At 39.7% G+C, this 20,914-nt stretch overlaps 1 protein-coding gene across 1 annotated transcript in view; it reads left to right on the top strand.

Annotated features, from left to right (window-relative positions):
• LOC129746286 (uncharacterized) overlaps positions 1-20,551 on the top strand; it is a 148,144-nt gene extending 127,593 nt beyond the window's left edge. The window contains exons 3-5 of the mRNA XM_055739883.1: positions 3,973-4,561; positions 17,182-17,864; positions 17,927-20,551. Of these exons, the coding sequence (XP_055595858.1) occupies positions 3,973-4,561; positions 17,182-17,864; positions 17,927-19,693 (3,039 nt within the window). The 3' untranslated portion in view covers positions 19,694-20,551. The remainder of the gene's footprint in view (positions 1-3,972; positions 4,562-17,181; positions 17,865-17,926) is intronic.
• The last annotated feature ends 363 nt before the right edge of the window (positions 20,552-20,914 follow it).

Genomic DNA, 20,914 nt, shown 5'->3' with positions numbered 1-20,914 from the left:
GAACATTGTAAAATAAAAACAATTACAGGTTTTTCTTTGACTTTTGTTTCCAAACAGATTTTCTTAAACTTAATCTCAAAACGGTACAGAAACCATCAAAAACTTCAACTCTTGAATAGAACTAAGATCGGAATGTGGACATTCTTGAAAAAGCTTCGCGGGCCACAAAAAGACAGCTGCGGGCCACATGTGGCCCGCGGGCCATGGTTTGGCCACCCATGTTCTAAAATCTCCGGAAAATCGATTGGGCATAGTTTCAGACGCCATACGAGCTTACGAACGGAAGTATAGTGCCGTTTTAACCACCAGTTCCACTTTATATTGTAAACGATCCAGAAAAAAAAACTAATTTGGATTAGAAAAAAACTAATTTGAACTGAAAAAAAAGACCTATCTTGTGTGATTTTTTTTCGAATAATGGCTATTTAATCCACCGCACGCTTTGGGTTACGGAATTATTGCTGTTTTTACCCTCAGTTCCCTTACAGTTAAGACATAACTCCATTTTCAGAAGCTTGTGGTGGCTCAAATAGCATTAATTCGATTTTCCGAAAAAAAAACTACACAAGAAAGTTTTAAAATTTTCAAGTCCGAGCAAGCTTTTTCTGAACTATTTGAAAAATATTGGGAAATTGAGGGTAAAAAGCCATAACTCCATTATCCGATCCGATTTCCATTCCTCGGAAAAAAATCACACAAGTGTAGGTCTCATTGGCTTCGAAATTTTTCAGGCTGAACAAGCTTTTTCTGAATTAATTGAAAAACATGTTGGGAAATTGAGGATAAAACAGCCATAGCTCCATTTTGCGATGCGGGATGTGGCTCAAATAGCCTTAGTTCTATTTCTCTGAAAAAATCACACAAGACAGGTTCTATTTCGTTCAAAATTTTCAAGTCCGAGCGAGCTATTTCTATTTGAAAAATATTAGGAAATTGAGGGTAAAACAGCCATAACTCCATTTTCCGATGTGTGCGGTGGATCACTAGCCTTTATTCCGTTCCTCGACAAAAATCACTCAAGATAGGTCTCATTGGCTTCGACATTTTCCAGGCTGAACAAGCTTTTTCTGAATTAATTGAAAAAAATGTTGGGGAATTGAGGGCAAAACAGCCATAGCTCCATTTTGCGATGCGTGAGGTGGCTCAAATAGCCTTAGTTCGATTTCTCGGAAAAAATCACATAAGAAAGGTCTCTTTTGGTTCCAAATTTTTAAATCCGAACATGCTTTTTTCTGAAATAATTGAAAAATGTAGGGGAATCCAGGGTAAATACAACCACAATTTTGAAGCGTGTGGTAGATCAACTAGCCTTCATTCGATTCCTCGGAAAATTCACACAAGATAAGCCTCGTTTGGTTTTAAAAATTTTAAGCAGAACAGTTTTTTTAATAATCAAAAAACGTAGGGGAGCAGCCTTAACTTCATATTTCGATGCGTGTGTTGACTCAAAAAGCCTTCATTCGATTCCTCGGAAAAAAATCATTCAAAATAGGTTTCATTTGCTTCAAAATTTTCCAGTCCGTACATGCTTTTTTCTGGACTATTTGAAAAACGTTGGGAGTTCAGGGTAAAACGGCCATAACTTCAGTTTTCGATGCGTGCGATGACTCAAATAGCCTTTTTTCGATTACTTGGAAAAAATCACATTGTCCAAAATTTTAAAATTTGAACATATTTTTTTCTGAATTCATTGAAAAATGTAAGGGAATTGAGGGTAAAAACAGCCATCACTCCATTTTTCGAGACGTGCGGTGGCTCAAACAGCCTTCATTCGGCTCTGTTCGTATACACACGGTTTATACACATTTTAACTTTGGAACAACCGTGGTGCTTGATAAAAGTTAAAAGACGTTTTTTTCAAACACTCATGCTTTAAATATTTATTTGTATCTCTATTAGTTTCATATATCCTATGCCTAACGAGATATTTTTAACAGAGCTACAGAAGCATTAGAAGCAAGGTTGCCGGAATAAATTCTGTGTTTTGGGGAAAAAAATCTGACTCTCTTTGATTTTACCCAAAAACTATGTAATGGTTTCCTGTGATGCGTTTTCCATAAATTTTATTGCATAGTAATGTAAAATTGCGCCTTTTTCTCTTTTTCCTTGAGAAAAATGAAAAAAACCACTAATCTTATCAAACTTTTTCAGTTTCTAGTTTAAAATAAATAAATTCATATTGATACAGAATTTTAGTTCTGGATAAACGTTAAAAAATCGGTGAAATTTGTGAATATTTCTAAAATTCTGGGAAATTATAGGTTTTTTGTCATTCCGGAAACCTTGATTACAAGTTCTACCGGACTTAGTTTCCAACCTGTAAAGATTTCACAACATTAATTTTTTTGGAAATAATCTTACGGCGAAACAAACTGAACTAGACAATAGAACTCTCTTTGAAGCGCGCACAGACATGTACAATGGACTGAGTCGATTTGGGGACACTGTGGTCTTGAAAGTTTGTTTTGGTATAAAACTACCATGATTTTCAGCAGAATTTTCAAGTAACGTTTGTATGAGTCATTTTTTAATTATAATTGTATTATCACTTTTATAGCATTCGCAACTTTAAATAAACGTTGCAGTTTACCAAAAGTTATTGAGAAACTTATCCGGTAAAACTGTGTTCTAAGTTTACTGTGGGGCTCGAACTCGCAACTAGGGCTCAGGAGGCAACTGACTTCCCAGCTTGGTTGGGATCACAAACTCCATGAGTGAATTTAAAGTTTTACGTTTGCATGGAAAAATTTAATATTTTGTTTTGAAAAATCAACTCCATTTTTGTTTCTTCTGTGGACCTGAGCCTTCTAATGGATTGTTTGCCAATTCTTTTAAGGGACATTTTCCAGTGAACAATTTTGTGGAAGACCGTCTTCGTATCTTATTAGGCAGAACAAATGTAAAGTCCTTCATAAATATGCATAAATTTGCTGTTTGAGTCAAACTTGTCAGTTACCTTTTCTAGTTTTAAAAAAAGTTTTTTTTTTGTTTGTTTTGAACTGTTCCCTGTCAAATTGTTGTGTACCCAACAAATTCAGACTTTGTTTATTCATCGAATTTCAACTGAGTTATTCATCTAGGTAAACTTCATTAACAGCATCACCTAGCTATTTAGAGTCGTTAGAAAATCCACTACAACTGAGCTGCAGCTGCTGGAAGCCATAAATAAAACTTCCCTCGAATGGTATCGGGATCAACTTTTTTCCCAGAATGGCGCGAGAAGTTTCATCGAACGCTAGTTAGTTTCCCATTCGAAGCCTTCCGTTGCTTCCGTGCGTCGCTGACTCCACCACGTGCCATCGTCTCAGCCGTCTCACAATTTGCGTGCTATAAAATATTTAACGACTCACGCGCTACCTCCGCCGCGTCAAGTTTGCGCCTGGCGCACGGCGGTAGAAGTTTGAGCCGACAAAAAACAACATTGTCGTTGGGGAAGGCTTGCTTCTATATCAGTAAACAGTTTGATTGACTGTTGTATGTTGAATGGTGGGGAAAAACATCACAACTGCGGGGTACACTTTTTAGCAAACGATCTAATTACTTAAGCTCCGGAATTTTAGCTGCAGCCCGGGACTTTCTTTATCGACTTGGGGAAGTGGTTTTTTAAAGCGCTACAAATTTTTATTTATAGATATACTTTGAAGCGTTAATGTGGAAAGATTAATGTTTGCAAGGCTCGGTAATGGGGTGACAATTTTCCGGAGTATTTCATAGCTTGAAGGGCACACCGACATGCCGACATTGTAGATGTTTCCCATTAACGGCACCGATAAGAACAGCAAACAGCGTTTATCGAATCAGAAGTTTATAGGAACGCATTAGTTCACCGATAAAAAGTAACTGTTATAGTTTATTGCCGTTTATTTCCTATAGCGCATGAGATTGACGCAAACATACATAAAAGCGGCTAACCTTGCAATTCCTAACATGACATTAACGATCTCATTCTTTTTTCTATGTTTCTCTTCGCAGGAAGATATCGTTACCGGAACAACGTACGACACTATGAACGATTATAGCTTCTCACCAACAACGGTTGAGCTGCGCAATCCGGAAGTGGCAAGTTCGGATGCGGACGATCGAAGTGTCGTCATGGGAGGAACACTTCCGTTACGCGGGACAACAGCCAGTCTCCCATCCGGAGTAACGTCCAACAAGAAGCGCCGTCCGGTGTCCACGCTAGAGGGCGTCATCAGCACCAAGAACCATCTGAACCTGGTCAGCCACGAGCTGGACTGGGAGCGGAAACTGCGGGACGATCAACTTTCGCGGATTCTGAAAGCGCTGATCTACTTCGAGGCGCGCCTTCAGAACGAACACAAACTGATCAAACAGCAGCTGCACGAGAAGGATGACGTCATAAGCCGGCAAAATAGCACCATCAAGCGGATGAAGAGGAAGCTGGGTGAGGACGACGATGAAAGCGATGAAGTTGGCCTAGGGGATCTGCCGGAAGTGGCCCAGTACTGTCCCAAGTGTCGTAAAAGCTACTACGGGACCCAGTACAAATGTAGCGCTACGCAAACCGTCGTTTGTAAGGGAGTGGAGAATGTTAATACAGGTATGTTGGAATGGTATGAGAAAATTTTACCATTTTTTTTAAGGTTTTATAAGTTGCATAAAGTGCAAGGGATATGTATTAGTAGCGATCGGAAAGTTAACGGAAAAAGATCCTAGGAATAGCACCAGGTTCCAAAATTACAAAATTTCTTCCAAAGGGAAGAGTTGCATAATAGACTGAGTTGATTTGGGATCTTTTTCAGAATTTCTTAAACCCTGGGATTTAAAATACTTCGTTTTGGTCCAAAACTCATCCACGAATTTTTGCAGAATTTTTGAGTAACGTTTACATGAGTAAATTCAAACTATCATGTTTGTATGTGAATTAGCTTAGCTTAGCTTGATTGACTACTCACATCCACCTTAAATCATTGAATCCGAAATGCTTCATAAAAAAAATCTCTGTTCTCTTTATGGTACCAAATTGTTCAATTCAGCGTGTTTTGGAAACATATCTTGAATTAGATCATTATCATTTCTGCATTTCGAACACCATGATCGCTGGTGTGGCTCAATAGAATGAACTCCACATCGCCAATGGTTGCTACTCCGTGATTGACCGAGGCCACCAATTTTGTGCAAAGGTCAAAAGAATGGTGCCTGGGCTCGAGTGCGGTTGCAATTTGTTGCGCGGTCGCGTTTTGCTTCGTGATTCCTCAAAATTTATTTTTTCTCGATTTTCATGTCTAAGTTTCATAAGTTCAACAGTGGAGTGAAATTTTTTACTTGCCTTTATGTAGATCTGAGAAGAATATGCACGTTCGGCAATTGTGAAAATCTCAGTTGTTTGGAATCGTGGATCCAGCTAGTTTTGTTTAACAGTGATAAAAAGGGGAAAACTTTCACTTGTTTTTCAGAAATTGCCTGATTTTAGAGAGACAGAAGGAAACATGGTGAAAAAGAGAAAAAATGCAAGTTCCAGCGCTAGTGGGGAGGGGTTTAAAAATCTAGGGGAAATATAAGTTGGACGATGAGTTCATATGATGGTTAAAGATTATGATTTTCACAATGCGTGTGTTTTTTTAAATGGTTTGTGTTTGTGTGCGTGTCTAAACGCAGGATATTGGAACCGTGAATTGTCTGATAAGTTTTAAGATTTATTAGTTGAACCAGTTAATCAAAACCTTTAAGGTTTTTGGATTTGTGATCATGGTATTGATATAGTAATGGCTAGGAATTGATAACAGAAATGTCGACTCGATGAGCAGCATTCTATAAAAATTGCTATACTGTATATGTACTGCTCGTTGGGCGATTTTCAACATCCACATGGTGAAAGGGTGCTTGAAGTTGTACAATGGTTACAGTGATTGAAATTATATGGAAAAACTTAAAAAAAATGCGGCTTTAATCAAGATCCAGAAAATTCAGCTAAGTATCAAATTGTTAAACATTTCATTCCATTTTTTTGTTTAAAATGGTTTCAAGGTAAGATGAATAAAAATGCATAATTATTTATTGATAGAATGTTCAAAGTAGCTTAACTCTATTATTGGGAATCTTTGGGGGGTTGGGCAGGGCACCAAACGATCGGAAAGCTGATATACAATGGATTGTGGGTTCAAGCCAGCCGGAGTATCTCGGCATATTTGGAATCATGAGGAGGATACTTCGGTACCTTTTCAGGATTCTTTATATGTTTCGAACAGTTGGAAGTGAGTTTGGTGAGTCAAACCTGCCCCAAACCAGTGGTAACGGACCCCTTGGTAGTGCTGCAATTATTGTTGATGAGTTAAGCATGAACAATATTTGAATGTGCGATTGAGACTTCCCGTACCGACTCGGGTCGAAAGACCTAACAGCCACTGGTGGGTTTTCATACATACATACATACATACAGGTCAAAAGAATGGTGCCTGGGACTGACAGCACATTCACAATGCCCTAAACTGATGCTCTCTCTTTAATCATAAATAACGGCGCCGTCCACGTCCTAGTAGTCAATAGATAGTTTGGAAAGAGAGAAAGGAACGAAAGAAATAATTCGTGCTTTAGGACCGAGGTCACCTCTGCATCCTAGCATAAAAATTGATTTGGAGATTTGGGTGAAAGGATATGATCAGGATACACTTTTGACTAGTGTCATCGAATATTTTAACCTTTTTTTACCCTCTTATCAAAAGCCTTGATATCGAAATAAACGAACTATTTGTTTGAGTTTAAATGAACTCAAAAGGAAAATAAAATTTTGGAATGTTCATAATTATACAGTGTTAGTTCTTGTAAAGCCACTCGCCATTGTAAAAGCTTTTATTTTTTATTTGAATTAGGTTTCACCTGGGTTTTGTTGTTAGTCAATTTCATTCAATATTTTAGTTTAAACACCATCAGATATACAAAGATTTAAATTCTGTGTATGAATTGAATTAACGATCAAGAATCTAAAAAACATTTTAATTTGTTGTGAATAAAGTGAATCAAGAAATGAAAGTCCTTTACAAGAAATCTTTCGTGTGGTTCTATTCGAGCTATATAATAATCACAGTAATAAGCCTATAAGTATTGGAAATCCTTCTAAAATATAAAAAATTTCCCAATTTACTCATTACGAACATTGTCACTTTCAACGCCAGCGAGATTGTTTGAGACTGAAGATTGTTTTTCGTAAAGCTCAGAACAATTCTTTGATAAATGATTTGTAAATGATTTTCATCATCATACCTTATGTTATTAATTTTCAAACAGATTTAAAAAATTCTCAAATGATTCATTATTTGAAACTTGTTTTCTATGTTTACTGTATAATATTGTGTCCTTTTCAACTCTACTAGTCTTTGTCCTACACAATCTTTTCATTTGACGGAAACGTTGATTACTTGAAACGCTAAAGACTTAACCAGTCTCACAGAAAATCCCGAAATGAAACAGTCCATCATGATTGATCTATAAAAATAACAACTTTGATTTTTTTTTTGTGTTTTTGTGTTAAAAATACTTTGGAAAACGAAATTTGGATAACTCTCGTGAGCAAATTATTCGACAAAAAATTTCTCCAATCACTTCTATGAACACACACAAAGGTATATCAGCAGCAACACGAGAAAAGGGTCTATGTTCATTTATGACGTTTCGAGAAAAACGCGTTTGAAAATTTTGCAATCTTTTTTAAATCGCTAATTAAAATTCACGAAGAATCTCCCAAGTCTTTATGGTCAAAACGGTGCGAAGGATCATTAAAAATATGTTTTTATCGATACGACGTTGTTATCATGAAAAAATAGCCCGCAATTGTTTATAGACCCTAGCTGGAGTATGAAATTCGTCTAAATGTTTTATACACCCTTCGCTTTGTACTGTATGTCTCATATGTGTGAGTGAGATGGAGATAAAATTTCCCCTATTTTTTGTCAAAGGCTTATGGTTCTCGCTATAGGAGTGAGTGAATAGCTTTCCGCATTCTTCCCCTTTTAATGTTTTGCATTTAGACCGTTTGCTTTGTTTTGGAGTAAAGGGTGTATAAAACAATCTGTGTGAGGATAATGTCATTTTATGGCTCTAAATTTTTTAGATCCTTTACTCAAACTGCATTATAAATCTTACGAAAACTGAAAAACTAAGAACGGTTTTTGTGTTAAGTAGAGCTTATATTGGGCTATTAGAATCCACTGAAAACCGGTTTTGTTTACTTTGTCTTTTATACCCTTTTCACATGTTTCTGCTGATATGTATTTCAATTAACTACTGATCATCGAGCTGAAAATCAAATAAAAATATTTCTATTTGAATTATTTTAATACTTAGCTTCGTCCAATTGCTTAGAAAGATTTCGGATCCGTTAGACATCACTTGGGCTTTACATCCGTTATCGGTTCTGCTTGCTTTCACTCTTTCTTTTTTTTCGATTGGTTTGAACCTGTTCCTCATGAAAGCGATTTTATGCCTTCAAAATCATAATGACCATTTCTGCGCAATGAGGAACTGGGAGACACCTTAAGTACACTTGCAAACAACTCATGCCATGTCACAGTTTTGAAGTTTTCTTCTCCGAAAGCAATCCTGGAACTCAATGATTAGGTTTTGGCGGTCAAATCGGCTTAATTACATTCCAATGGAACCTCATCAGATTCGGAAGTTTTGTGTCCGCACAAATCGATTCTAACAATACTTTTGAGAAAAATTTCAACGGAGCAACAATTTTTCCAAACTTCACCGTTCAAGCACACGCCTACTCCTCCTCACTATCATGTTTGTATGGGAATTGAATATTTTGTACTAAAAAATCAACATCATTTTTTATTCTTCTGTGGAATCCAGCCTGCTTATATTTTTTATGCCAATTGATGCCAATAAATTATCTAAAGAAAATTTTCCGCTAAACAACTTTGTTTATTGGCATAAAAACCATAAGCAAGCTGGGTTCCACAGAAGAAACAAAAATGATATCGATTTTACAGTACAACATATTCAATTTTCCCATACAAACATAAAAACATAAACAAGGATGAGTTTTGAAGAAAAACGAAGCATTTTGGACCACAGGGTTTGTATAGAATTTTGGAACATTTGGTTCGAGTGGAGCTTGAAAACCAATAACTTTAGCATTTATCTCGCGATATAATATAATTTTTTTTAAAGCTCAATGTATGACAAATATCTCATCGCAAGACCGCATTTCGATTTGAGTAACAATAAAAAAAGTATTAAGCTTCAAAATTAAACTTATGAAAACAAACGTACTTTCCGTTTAATACCTCTTCAGAATTCAATTCCAAAGCTTATTTTTATCATATCTCTATTCGAGTTTAGTAACGGATTTAATGTTTGTCACAGTAATAGAAAAATTTTACTTAAAAGAACTGGGTTGGTAGAGACCAACGTTATTTGGGGAAAACTAGTTTTGCACGTTTCTTCAGAACAAAATTTTCTTCAAATGCCATGAAAATATTAAGCACGTTGCGGAACCGCTTCTCATGGTCTAATCTGGTTCAAATGTTTGTTACATGGGGTCTAGCAAAAGCCTAGGATCAATTTTAGAGTGATACGTATAAGATTTTCTGAAGTCGGCTGATTTGGGCCATTTGATATATGGATGTTTTTTTTTTTTTTAAACGAACACACACATATAGCATCTCAGTGAAACTTCATATTTCTTTGAAGAGATCTAAATTCTACTTAAGACTAAAGCGTACATCTTTCAAGGATATAATGGCTACCATCTTATTAATGCTTACACCACCAACCCACAGAAAGAGTACTATGTATGCCGTGACCGAGACTCGATCTCATGACCTCTGGCTTAGAAGACTTGAACGCTATCCTCTAGGCCACGGTCGGCGGCAATGTTGTCTTAGTATAACTTATCTACAAATTCAACTCCTATTCCATGAAAAAAAAGGAAATGAAAAGACTAAAACCAACTTTAAATCTTTGTAGTAAACATGATTGTCCAGTATTTCTCAATAGGGCAGAGCGTGGGTTAAGATTTTTCGGAACAAACTAGACCTCTTTCTCTGCATATCATTCTTAAATGACTTTGCTGTAATGACAGCTTGCCAAATCTGGACAAAACATTAGGGGATGGTCGTGGAATAGATTGAACGGCAAAATTCGTTTTTGGAGACACTTTTTTTCTGTATAGCTCCGACGTCATTGTCTTATTTGTAACGAAAACTTTCATTTTTTTTTTCACAGCTGCAAACGCTCTGCCAAATGATAAAATTTCGTGCAAATTTGTCAGCAAAAACAAATTTAAATTTGGCTGGCACAGATCCCCGAGCAGTTTCCAAGTATAATTTTTGACCTGGGATAAGCCCGAAGTCAGCCTCGACATAGGTTTCATCGTCCATCAAAAGACACCCGTCGAACTTGGTCTGCACCTGGTATTTAGAATAGCTATGAGCACGGATTTTGGCCACACTATTCTGTTTTATGGTTCGATTTGGCTGTTTGCTAGCTCGATACGACTTCATTCCTTCCCGGAGTCGAATTCTCCTCACGGTACTATCATGGGCAGTAACAAATTTTCTGGCCATTCTTCCGAATCGTCGTCAATCTACCTTACATTGTTTGATAACGCGCAATACGGTATTTCTGAGCAATTTCAGCTGTTTAGCTAGCCAAGATGCAGACCACCAGGGTTGGTCGGCTCTTCTCAAACAACAAAGAGCCGGGAGAAACCACCACTGTTTTCAGTTCGGCTTCCGAGTGTAATCCTCTTTCGCTGATCGTGCTCCACTCGTTACCCGAGTTTACACGAGCTGTAAGTGACTCGGACGGCAAGTGTGAGAGCATTTGCATCCGAATGGGAGAAAGAGAATTCTTAACAAAGAGCGCCCTGCGTTTCAGTCATACACCTCAGAGTAAAGAAGAAAAAAATTGTTTAGACTTCCACCACACAACGTAGAAACAATATAAACAATTTCTACTCCGCTACCATGCCCACTGCTGTTAGCTGTTTTGAATTCTTGTTTTTTTGCAAAAGGTAGCGTTCGAATAAGAGGTGACAGGTGGTTTCATCAAAAAATCAGGACACCGCGAAGAACAAAAACCAGGATTTTGCAGGATCCCAGTAGATTGGTGGAAATGAAATGCAGCTCTTCTTAGATTGCATAAATTAAGGCGAAATAGCGGTGCAGTATACGCCTTAATTTATGCAGCAGAAGAGATATGAAGTTAGGTGGCTTTTAGTTTATACCGAAAAACCGTTCAAATATCATCTGAACCGAAGATTACCATTTGTTTAAGAGGTTAAACTGTTTTTATTACAAAATCAATTGCAATTAAGATCAGGTCGGCTTCTAGAAAATCAGGACACCGCTGGGAGCTTTGATTTGGAAAGTAGCATCTTTTCTAGTGAACGTACCAAAAATAAACTGAGTTATCTCTCGAATTCTCCTCAGCACATTGCGAAACAGACTTTTCCGGAGAAGGGAATTCTCTTCATCAGCGGATGTGAATGCTCTCGCTCACTCTTATGTGTTGACAATCTCACTCTTCATTTCAGTGCGATTTATCTCTCCCCGCACTGATTGGGGGAGCAGACGAAAAAAAATGGCACTCTCTTTCACTGGACAAGCCGATCTGAGGAGTTTTGCCACCCATGCAGACCACAATGGATTTTCCAAATAACTGTGCACAATTTTTTCCTTTCATTCGGCTTCCATGTTGATTGTTTACAAAGTACAGTCGAATTGAGGAATGTGAAAAATACATACGTGAAACTGACAAAATTCCCGACACGTGGGCGTCAAGAACTTCCAAATCCGTCTACCAGGAGCGCCACTATATTAACAAAAGTGTGTTCCAATTCTCATAAACAAGCTTGAAGTGAACGAGGTGAAATTACTGTACTAAAGAGAAAAACATTAGCGCTTCGTTCGACGTCTGAATCGTTTTCAAGGAGCATTGCATTCCATATGACCGGTTTAAATTTATACTTGAAAAGTAAAGTATTTACATCTTATTGTTAATAATTTGAAGAACGGATTTATCGAAAACCATCAACCTTTTTAAGAAAGGAATTAAAAGTTAGGGCGATTTCAAAATTTATTAATAATACTTGATCCCAAATATCGTGGTAAAGGGTGATACGGTCAAAATTTGGTCAAATCAACTTGACGTTATTTTATTTTTTATTTACATAGTATTCCGTCTAACGACATAACTTGACGAACATAATTCCTAAAATTCACTCGGTCCATGGCAACCGTTCTCCAATTCCAAACAACCGGTCTAATGAGCGTCATATACAGGTTACACTTCGTACGAGGGCTAAGTCTGCTCGACCGCAGTTGCTTGTGGAGTCCATAGTAGGCACGACTTCCGCTGATAATTCGCCTCCTGATCTCACGGCTGGTGTCATTGTCTGCGGTCACCAGTGAGCCGAGATAGACAAAGTCTTCGACTATCTCCAGCTCGTCGCCGTCGATCGTGACCTTGTTATTACTGGACAAGCGGGTTCGGTCGGTCTCGGATCCGCACGCCAGCATGTACTTCGTCTTGGACGTATTAATCATCAACCCAATCCTTCCTGCTTCGCGTTTCAGTTTGGGGTAGATCTCCCCCACCGCCGCAGATGATCTGCCGTCTATATCAATGTCATCGGCAAAGCAGATAAGTTGACTGGATCAGTTGAAAATCGTGCGACGCATTTCGCCCACCGCTCGTCGAATAACACCTTCTAGCGCCACGTTGAACATCATGCAGGATAGACCATCACCTTGTCGAAGCCCCCTGCGCGATTCGAATGAACTCGACAATTCACCCGAAATCCGCGCACAGCACTGCGTTCCATCCATCGTCGCCTTGATCAGTCTGATAAGCTTCTCGGAAAAGCCGTTCTCGTCCATGATTTTCCATAGCTCGTTACGGTCGATCGTGTCTTATGCGGCTTTGAAGTCGATGACTAGATAGTGCGTAGGGACTTGGTGTTCACGGCATTTTTGGAGGATTTGCCGTAATGTGAATATCTGGTCCGTCGTTGACCGTCCCTCCATGAAGCCGGCCTGATGACTTCCCACGAATCTGTTTGCTTGTGGCGTTAGGCGGCGGAGTAGGATTCGGGACAATACTTTGTAGGCGGCATTGAGGACAGTGATCGCTCGGTAGTTCTCACAGTCCAATTTGTCGCCCTTCTTGTAGATGGGGCATATTACCCCCTCCTTCCACTCCTCCGGTAACTGTTCTATGTCCCAGATCCGGACTATCAACCGGTGTAGGCAATCGGCCAACTTGTCCGGGCCCATTTTTATGAGTTCAGCTGCGATGCCATCCTTCCCAGCCGACTTGTTTCTATTCAGCTGGCGAATGGCTTCCTTAACTTCACTCATCGTTGGGAGTGGCTCCTCTACGTCGTTGGCTACGCCAGCGATGTACACCCATAGAAGAGGTTGCAAAAATCCAATGCCTTTTTAGCACATCTCTGTGCCGATAATGCTCTGAAATGTGCACTGTGCCGAAGACGGTATGTTTGAAAAACCGTAACTGGCATAAGGACTCGGCTCCCAATCAAAATGATGACCACTACATTCAAGCGAAACAAGAAAAACATTTTATGGGATTTCCTTCCTATTGGATAATTCATCCCAGAAACAAGAAAATAAAAATTAAAACCACAGCGCTGTACTGAGAATCGAACTCACATCAACAATTGTAGCGTCTTGCCAATCCGACATTCTAACCAGTGTACTATTCGAGCTTCATGCAGAACGAGGTATATTTGTCATAGGCTTTCTGTTACCGATCAATCACAAAAAACGTACAACGGCGGCTTCCCGGCGTTTGGCCTCCTTTCAATGCATTCCTTTGTCTTAAGATGGAAACGGGAAAGGGAACGGGAGTGAAGGAACGGGAAACCCATTGAATGAGAACTGTGCTTTGCTTACTGCCTGCTATTACATACACACGCTACATATACACAGCTGCTAAAGCCGGGCAGCTTGGCCGGTGTTGTTTGCCGGTAAATTGAAGGAATGTTTTTGTTGTTGCTTTTGCTACATACACACGCACAGCTTAGCCGTGTTTGCCGGTTGATTGAATTAGAAGGATGTTTTGGTTGTTGCTTTTGCTACATTCACACGCACAGTGCTCGGTTCGCTGGCTGCCTGGTGTTGGCCGGTATTTATTTCCATCCTTTTTCGGCTTGTGATGCGATTGGGAGGGACGCGAAAACGTTTTTATTTTGTTTCATTCAGACATACGCAATTCGGTTACGCTGGGAGGTTAATGCCGGTGGGCGCAAATCGAATCAGTGCCGGTCGCGTTATCTTCTTGTACCAATGATGCTATGAAATTGACTACACGCCATTGGCACAGAGGCTGAATTTTGGGTGTACCTTCCCCCACCGTCTTGATCTCCTGCATGTGCGCCGTTCAGGTGTTCATCGAAGTGCTGCTTCCACGTTTTAATCACCTCACGATTGTCCGTCAGGATGCCTCCGTCCTTATCCCGGCACATTTCGACTTGCGGCACGAAGCCTTTGCGGGATGCGTTGAGTTTCTGATAGAACTTTCGTGTTTCTTGGGAACGATGCAGCTGCTCCAGCTCCTCGAGCTCCTCCTCCTCCAGGCGGCGCTTTTTCTCCTGGAAAATTCGGACTTGCTGCCTCTTCCGCTGTCGGTGATTTTCCACATTTCGACGGGTGCCTCTTTGCACTACTGCCACCCGCGCGGCATTCTCTTCGTCCATCACCCTTCTACACTCCTCGTCGAACCAGTCGTTCCGTCCAAGAAAGAAGAGCAGCGTATCAAAAAATCGCGCATCGCGAAAATCCAAGCAACTCGCACGCAAAAGGCCATGGAGTGGTACGCTGCCAACAACGTGCAGGTGGTTCCCAAGGACAAGAACCCTTCCAACACCGCAGAGCTCCACCCAATTGTGAAATACTGGGCTATTGTCAAGCGGAACTTAAAGAAGACCAAAAAAAAACTGCTAGGGACGAGAAGCAGTTCAAGGCAAACTGGCTTTCTGCGGCGAAGAAGGTGGACAAGGTGGCTGTACAAAATCTGATGGTAGGGGTTAAACGTAAGGCCTGGCAGTTCGAATTTGGAAAAGCGGAAGCCTAACTGATTATTTTTCCTGAATTTTATACTTATTAAACTTGAAAAAGCAACTTAATTTGATTTTTTAAACAAACAAATTTTTTAAATTTCACCGATTTACACGCGTTTTCCCTTGACCAAATTTTGAACGTATCACTCTTTAAAATATAACGTAAATCGACAATTTCGCTTCGATTTCATATGGTATTGAATTACACTAGAAAATAACAAGAAATAAACCGTGTTTGTGCTGTAATTGTAATTTTCGACCGTTGTAGTGAAGTATCTAGGGCCGTATGTATATCGAAACCGTGCCATAATTGATGAAGACCGTTATAGCAAAAGGCCGTAATACGAGCAACCTTAAAACGAGGTATGAGTGTGTTGAAAAACACACTGGTAGATGGTGTCAAATGTCATTCAAGAAGCAAATGAACATAAAAATCATTTTAATAGTTCTTTTTAAAATTTTGACTTTTGGCCAAATTTTGGGGTGAAATACTCCTGTGTGGCCCCATTTACCCCAATACCCCCCAGAACGCCTCCGTTCGGGATGTAGCTAAGAAACTGCATATAAGCCGAAGTTTTGTCCTGAAGCCCAAAACTAAGGCTGGGTTTCGAACGTTCAAGGTACAAAAGGCCCCTTATTGCGACGAAAAGCAGAACAAGTCCGTCAAAACCCGTGCCAGGAAGTTGTACCTCAACATGCTGACGGAAGCTTAATGCTGCATCATGGACGACGAAACATATGTGAAGGCCGACTTCAAACAGATCCCCGGCAACCTGTTCTTCACGGCCAAGGATAAGTTCAGCGTTCCGGGGCATGTCCGCACTCAGAAGATGTCCAAATTTGCGAATAAATTCCTGGTTTGGCAAGCCATCTGCACGATGGGGAAGCGGAGTGCACCTTGCGTGACCCAGGACACAATGAACGGACAGGTGTCATGAAAGAGTGTCTTCAGAAGAGGCTGCTTACCCTCCTGAAGGCCCACAACGTCTCAACAATCATCTGGCGGGATTTGGCCTCATGCCACTCCAAGGACGTGCTGAAGTGGTATGCGGACAATTTGGTCAATTTTGTGCCGAAAATGTTCAACACTCCGGAACTCCACCTTATTGAGAAGTGCGGGCATTTGCGTATGGACTGTAAATAAAATACGAGTAAAATGGAAAAATGAAGTTTAATAGTTATTTTTCAATCCCTAAAAATTTTATGGTAATCGGATGAAAACTCGAGTTTTGCGAATCAATTTTGTGTGTGGCAATTTCATCGTGGACACCCTTTATTTCTCAAAGTTTTCAACTTTACAAATAGAGCATTATCACTTAATAATCAAATTCTATAAAATCATACGAAGCGTAAGTTCCTGTATTTTTTGTGTTTAACATCACATGGTTGGACTGGCCGTAGTAGTATCTGCAATGCATGTTCTATCAGATACTATGCTGAAAAGAAAAATGAGGAACGCTAGTTTATCATTTTCCAGGATTCGTACAAGTTTTGGCCATGATGGTGTTAGAAGAAGAAGAAGAAGAAGAAGAAGAAGAAGACATCCTGATCCCGATACATTCCCAGATCCAAATCCTGATTGTGATCCTGTTCTTGAACCTTAACCTTATCCGGATTCTGATGCTTATTCAGAGCTCAATCTAACCTTGTTACAGATTTTTAATATGACCAAATTTCTGATCTTTATCCTGATCGTAATACAATTCCAGATCCTAATTTTGATTCTCACCGTGATCCTGATCCAGATTCATAGACCATGATACTGGTCTAATCCTGAACCTGATCCTGTAAAAGATCCTGATCAATTAACCTTATGATAATTTACAATGTGGATCACGATCCTAATCCTGATTCAGATTCTTATCTTGTTTCTGATGCTTATCCTCGTGTTATCCAACTCTTAGTTGGAAATCCGTAGCTTATCATGACATACTAAATTTTGTGTTGGTACAAATTCATAAAATTTATAAACATAAATAAATATTTATCACATTTAATGTTAAGCACAGGGAAAAAACTTCTGTGTAACCTATATTTCAAGCAGTTACTGCTAATTCAACGTTCATTCCGATCTTAGTTCTGAAACTCGTACTTAAATCAGATTCCATCATTTCCGTTTCCTTCCATTGCAGAGAATCTCTCGCTCAACAGCGTAGAGTACGCCTCGTCTAGTGAAGAGCAGGACTCGTCGATGTACGTGCTACGCGCCAACTCGTTCAAGGATGCCCGGCGAAGTCGCAAGTACACTAGCAAACGCTCGTACCAGGGCTATTCGAGGCCATCCCGGACCAGCAGTATGAAGAGTACCACCTCTAGCAGTGGAACTGGTGGTGGCCCGATGGCTGCCGTCATAGAGGGCAAGACTGTTACGGGCAGCTCCGTTGAAATGGAATGCAACGAAACCTACGAAAACATCGAACCAAATACGAACGTGCCTAAAGTTGTAATTTATGAGAATTATGAGAGCGATAAGGAGAACAAGGGATTGGTTGGAGAATCGAGGAACTATGAAACGGTAGAGCCTTCGTATTCTAATAGAATCGATAGTATGCATGGGATAAGGAGTGGTTTGCGGATCGTGGAGGACGATGCGAAGGAGAAGCTGCTAACATCGGAGGACGATAATAGGACGGAAGATGGGGAACGTCGAAACACTAACCAGCAGAAATATACCGAGGGAATGGAGATGAAACAAGCGATCGAAACTAGCGACGATTGGTATGCGAGTGCAAGCGATATGGAAGACTCGGATTCGGCTCTGGGAAAGCCTTACAGCAACGCCGCGGTCAATCCGGTGTTGGAATGTGTAAACCAGGTGAGTGTCTGTTTGAAGCAAAAAGCTCCAATTATGATAACCGTTTGTACACTTTGTTTTAGATACTACTTCAACAATCGATGGATGGATTTGGAGAGAATAAGGAAAATTCGAACAACAACGAAGATGATTTGTACATTAAAGCTCAGGAGCCACCGAAAGAACCTTCTCAGATAAGGTCCAAACGTGTTCATTTTTCTACTCAAAATAGTATGGTTCAAGTGCCACGAATAATTCTTCAGCCCACGCCGGTTCCAAGAAAAGAAGACAAAACTTCGCCGACTTATGAAATACAAAGTATCTACAGTAATGAATATGAGCCAATTGGGTCGGAGCAGAATTCTTACTCGAATTATTATGTTGACATGGAATCGAAGCTCGGCTCGGAAGATCGTGAAAGAGAGCTTGCTGCAGCGGAGAAGCGGAAGATCCCACCGGCTCTTCCTCCGAAGCCTGCGAATTTGATGAAATTACAACAAATTTCCAAACAGCGCATGGTGCAAATCAAAGCTAAAAGTTCCTCGGGCGCTAGCGATATTGCAGAGTCTGAACCCGACTATTGTTCGATAAGCGAAATTCAGGACTCTGTAAAATGTGTTCAAATTGTGGCCGAAATCCACAAAGACGCGTGTGATGACGATTATTCTGTAGTTGATGTGGTAGAAATGGAGGAAACGGCTAGCAAAAAGAGTGATCCCGAAGAATCGTTTGCTGATGTGCCAAAGCTGCCGAATGTGGCTGAGATCGTTCCACCGAAGAAGGAATCTTTAACGAAATTTATAAGCCAGGATAATTACATTACTAAATCAAATGGTGGAACTCCTACCAAGAGCACACCCTCTAAGAAAGATGGTCAATTTAGGGAACAGTTGTCGGAAATAATAGCTGAAATCAATAAACAATCGCCTGCGATTCGAAATGCTTCTAAGAAGCACGTACCTGTCAAAGATCTTAGCATGGGTCTGAAAACAATGGGTAGCATACCTGCTCCAGGATTTCAATCGAAGTTAAAATCAGCTGAAAGAATGAATTTCCTTAGCAAGATGAATTCGGAATCGGTTCCAAGTATAGCTCTCAAGCCAAATCTAAACGGGTCTCTCCCGAAACCTCAAGTACGACCTATCTCTATAAGATCCAGTTTGCAAAATAAATCTATGACTACAAACTTCAACTCGAATGGAGTTCTTAATTCACTTAAAACTAGCAGTCCCCACAAATCGGGATCCATAATTTCCAGCTTAAAATCTCCCGGATCCCAAAGCAATGGAAGCTCACCAAAAACATCTCCTTCGAAGAAAACGTCTGTTCCTGTAATAATCGCTGAAGACAGCAAACTTCCCCTACAGGCAGAGTTCGATTGGTACAATTTGGATGCAGAATTCGGTAAAGCCAATCAACCGGACATAATCATTGAAGCCGACCCGGCAGCATCACCAGAGCCCGAAGGTACGCCGGAAGATAAGCCGAAAGATGATTCCATCAACGGTCACGGCTCGGAAGCTAGTGGAAGCGATTTGGAAAACGTCGAATACAACCTGGACGAAGCCTACAAAACGATGGGACCAATCGTCCCTCCGCCGGACATTATCCAGAAAAATTCTCTGGTACCACCCGGCACTCCCATTAATGGGAAAATTTCCTACAACAATCTATCGTTCAAAGAGCTAATGGCAATGAACGAAACTCCAAAGATCGAAAAGATGAAATCATCATCGGTAGATGCGGCAAACGGAAACTATGAACACTTTCTGGATGACTCCGGTCTCTGCTCTAAGCCGATTATTCTTCCACGGAAGAAGCGAGTCTACTATTCTGGCCCATTTGTGTGAAAACTTCGGCTCTAATTTCGCAAAGCAGGAGCTTAATTTCCCTCCTAATAGAAAACAACTCAAAAATCAATCAAAAAACAAATTCGATTCATCAAATAAAAATTCATCCGGCGTACTACGCGAAAGCGAAAATTTAATCTGCATACAAACATGGTCCCGTGGAAAATGAAATTGAGCGTGAAATTTGTCTGGCAGCTGGACAAATGCGCCAATTCATTCGTCAAACAGAGGATAGCGGCACGCGAATGGATCATTCAAACGAGCGAACGAAAGTTACTATGCAGGCTTGGATCTGCTTACCTATTGGAAGTCCAGCTCAGCTACCTTGCCTGAGTGTGATGATATAATTGGAAGTCGATAATTGACATGGGAAAATGATTGACTGGCTCGTGAAATTTGGCAACCGGAACAGCTGCATGTCAACCAAATCCGTTTTTGCGGAGCGGTTTGTTTGAGCATAATTTCTACCGAAATCGGCTTCTGAGCCAGAGCTTATTGTTTTGTTGGTCGACCGATTGATTTACGGTGTAGCATAAATGTAGCGCGCATTTGGAGAACAAATGACACACGGTACCAATCAATCATTTTGTGGGCAGGCGATTAAACAACGAATTAGTTAGAGGTTAGTGATATAACTGAATTTTGAGCTGCCACTACTGTTTATGTACAATACTTGTTAGGATTTTTCACTAAACAACGCAATAGAGCTTTACATCATACTTACCTACACCATCTATTAAACAATAATCTAATAAAAATTGTAAAATAAGATATAGAACGAGATGTGTAACTATTCGATAAGAAATTTAGAAAAAAACTGTAGAAACGCAAACTGTAAACTTAAATTTATGTGTAACAAATTCCAATAAAGTTCATAAAACTATTTATTAAATATTAAACAATATGTTATTCTTCGCCTTACTTCGAACTACTCAATTTTTTTCAACTCGCTTTAGTTTTTCTTGGTTCTTCAAAGTTTAGTTCGTTCTCAGGCTATACTGTTATTTTTGTGAAGTTTTCTTCTTATTATCGAAGTAAAATATTTTAATACTGATAGTAAATCACTGTATGATTTTTCTATGATAGTTTCAATTTTTTTAAACAAAGAAAACAGACCAATACCTACTATGCTTATGCTTATGTATATGATACATTTTTTTTAATTTTATTAATTAATCTATCTGGTCTCTTGTTGCCATTGTTTGACCAAGCTTAGTGAGA

Source organism: Uranotaenia lowii, chromosome 2, assembly GCF_029784155.1.
Source record: "Uranotaenia lowii strain MFRU-FL chromosome 2, ASM2978415v1, whole genome shotgun sequence".
Classification (NCBI taxonomy): Eukaryota; Metazoa; Arthropoda; class Insecta; order Diptera; family Culicidae; genus Uranotaenia; species Uranotaenia lowii.
The sequence above is the reverse complement of the archived record's forward strand: the minus strand, read 5'-3'. Positions and strand labels throughout refer to the sequence as shown.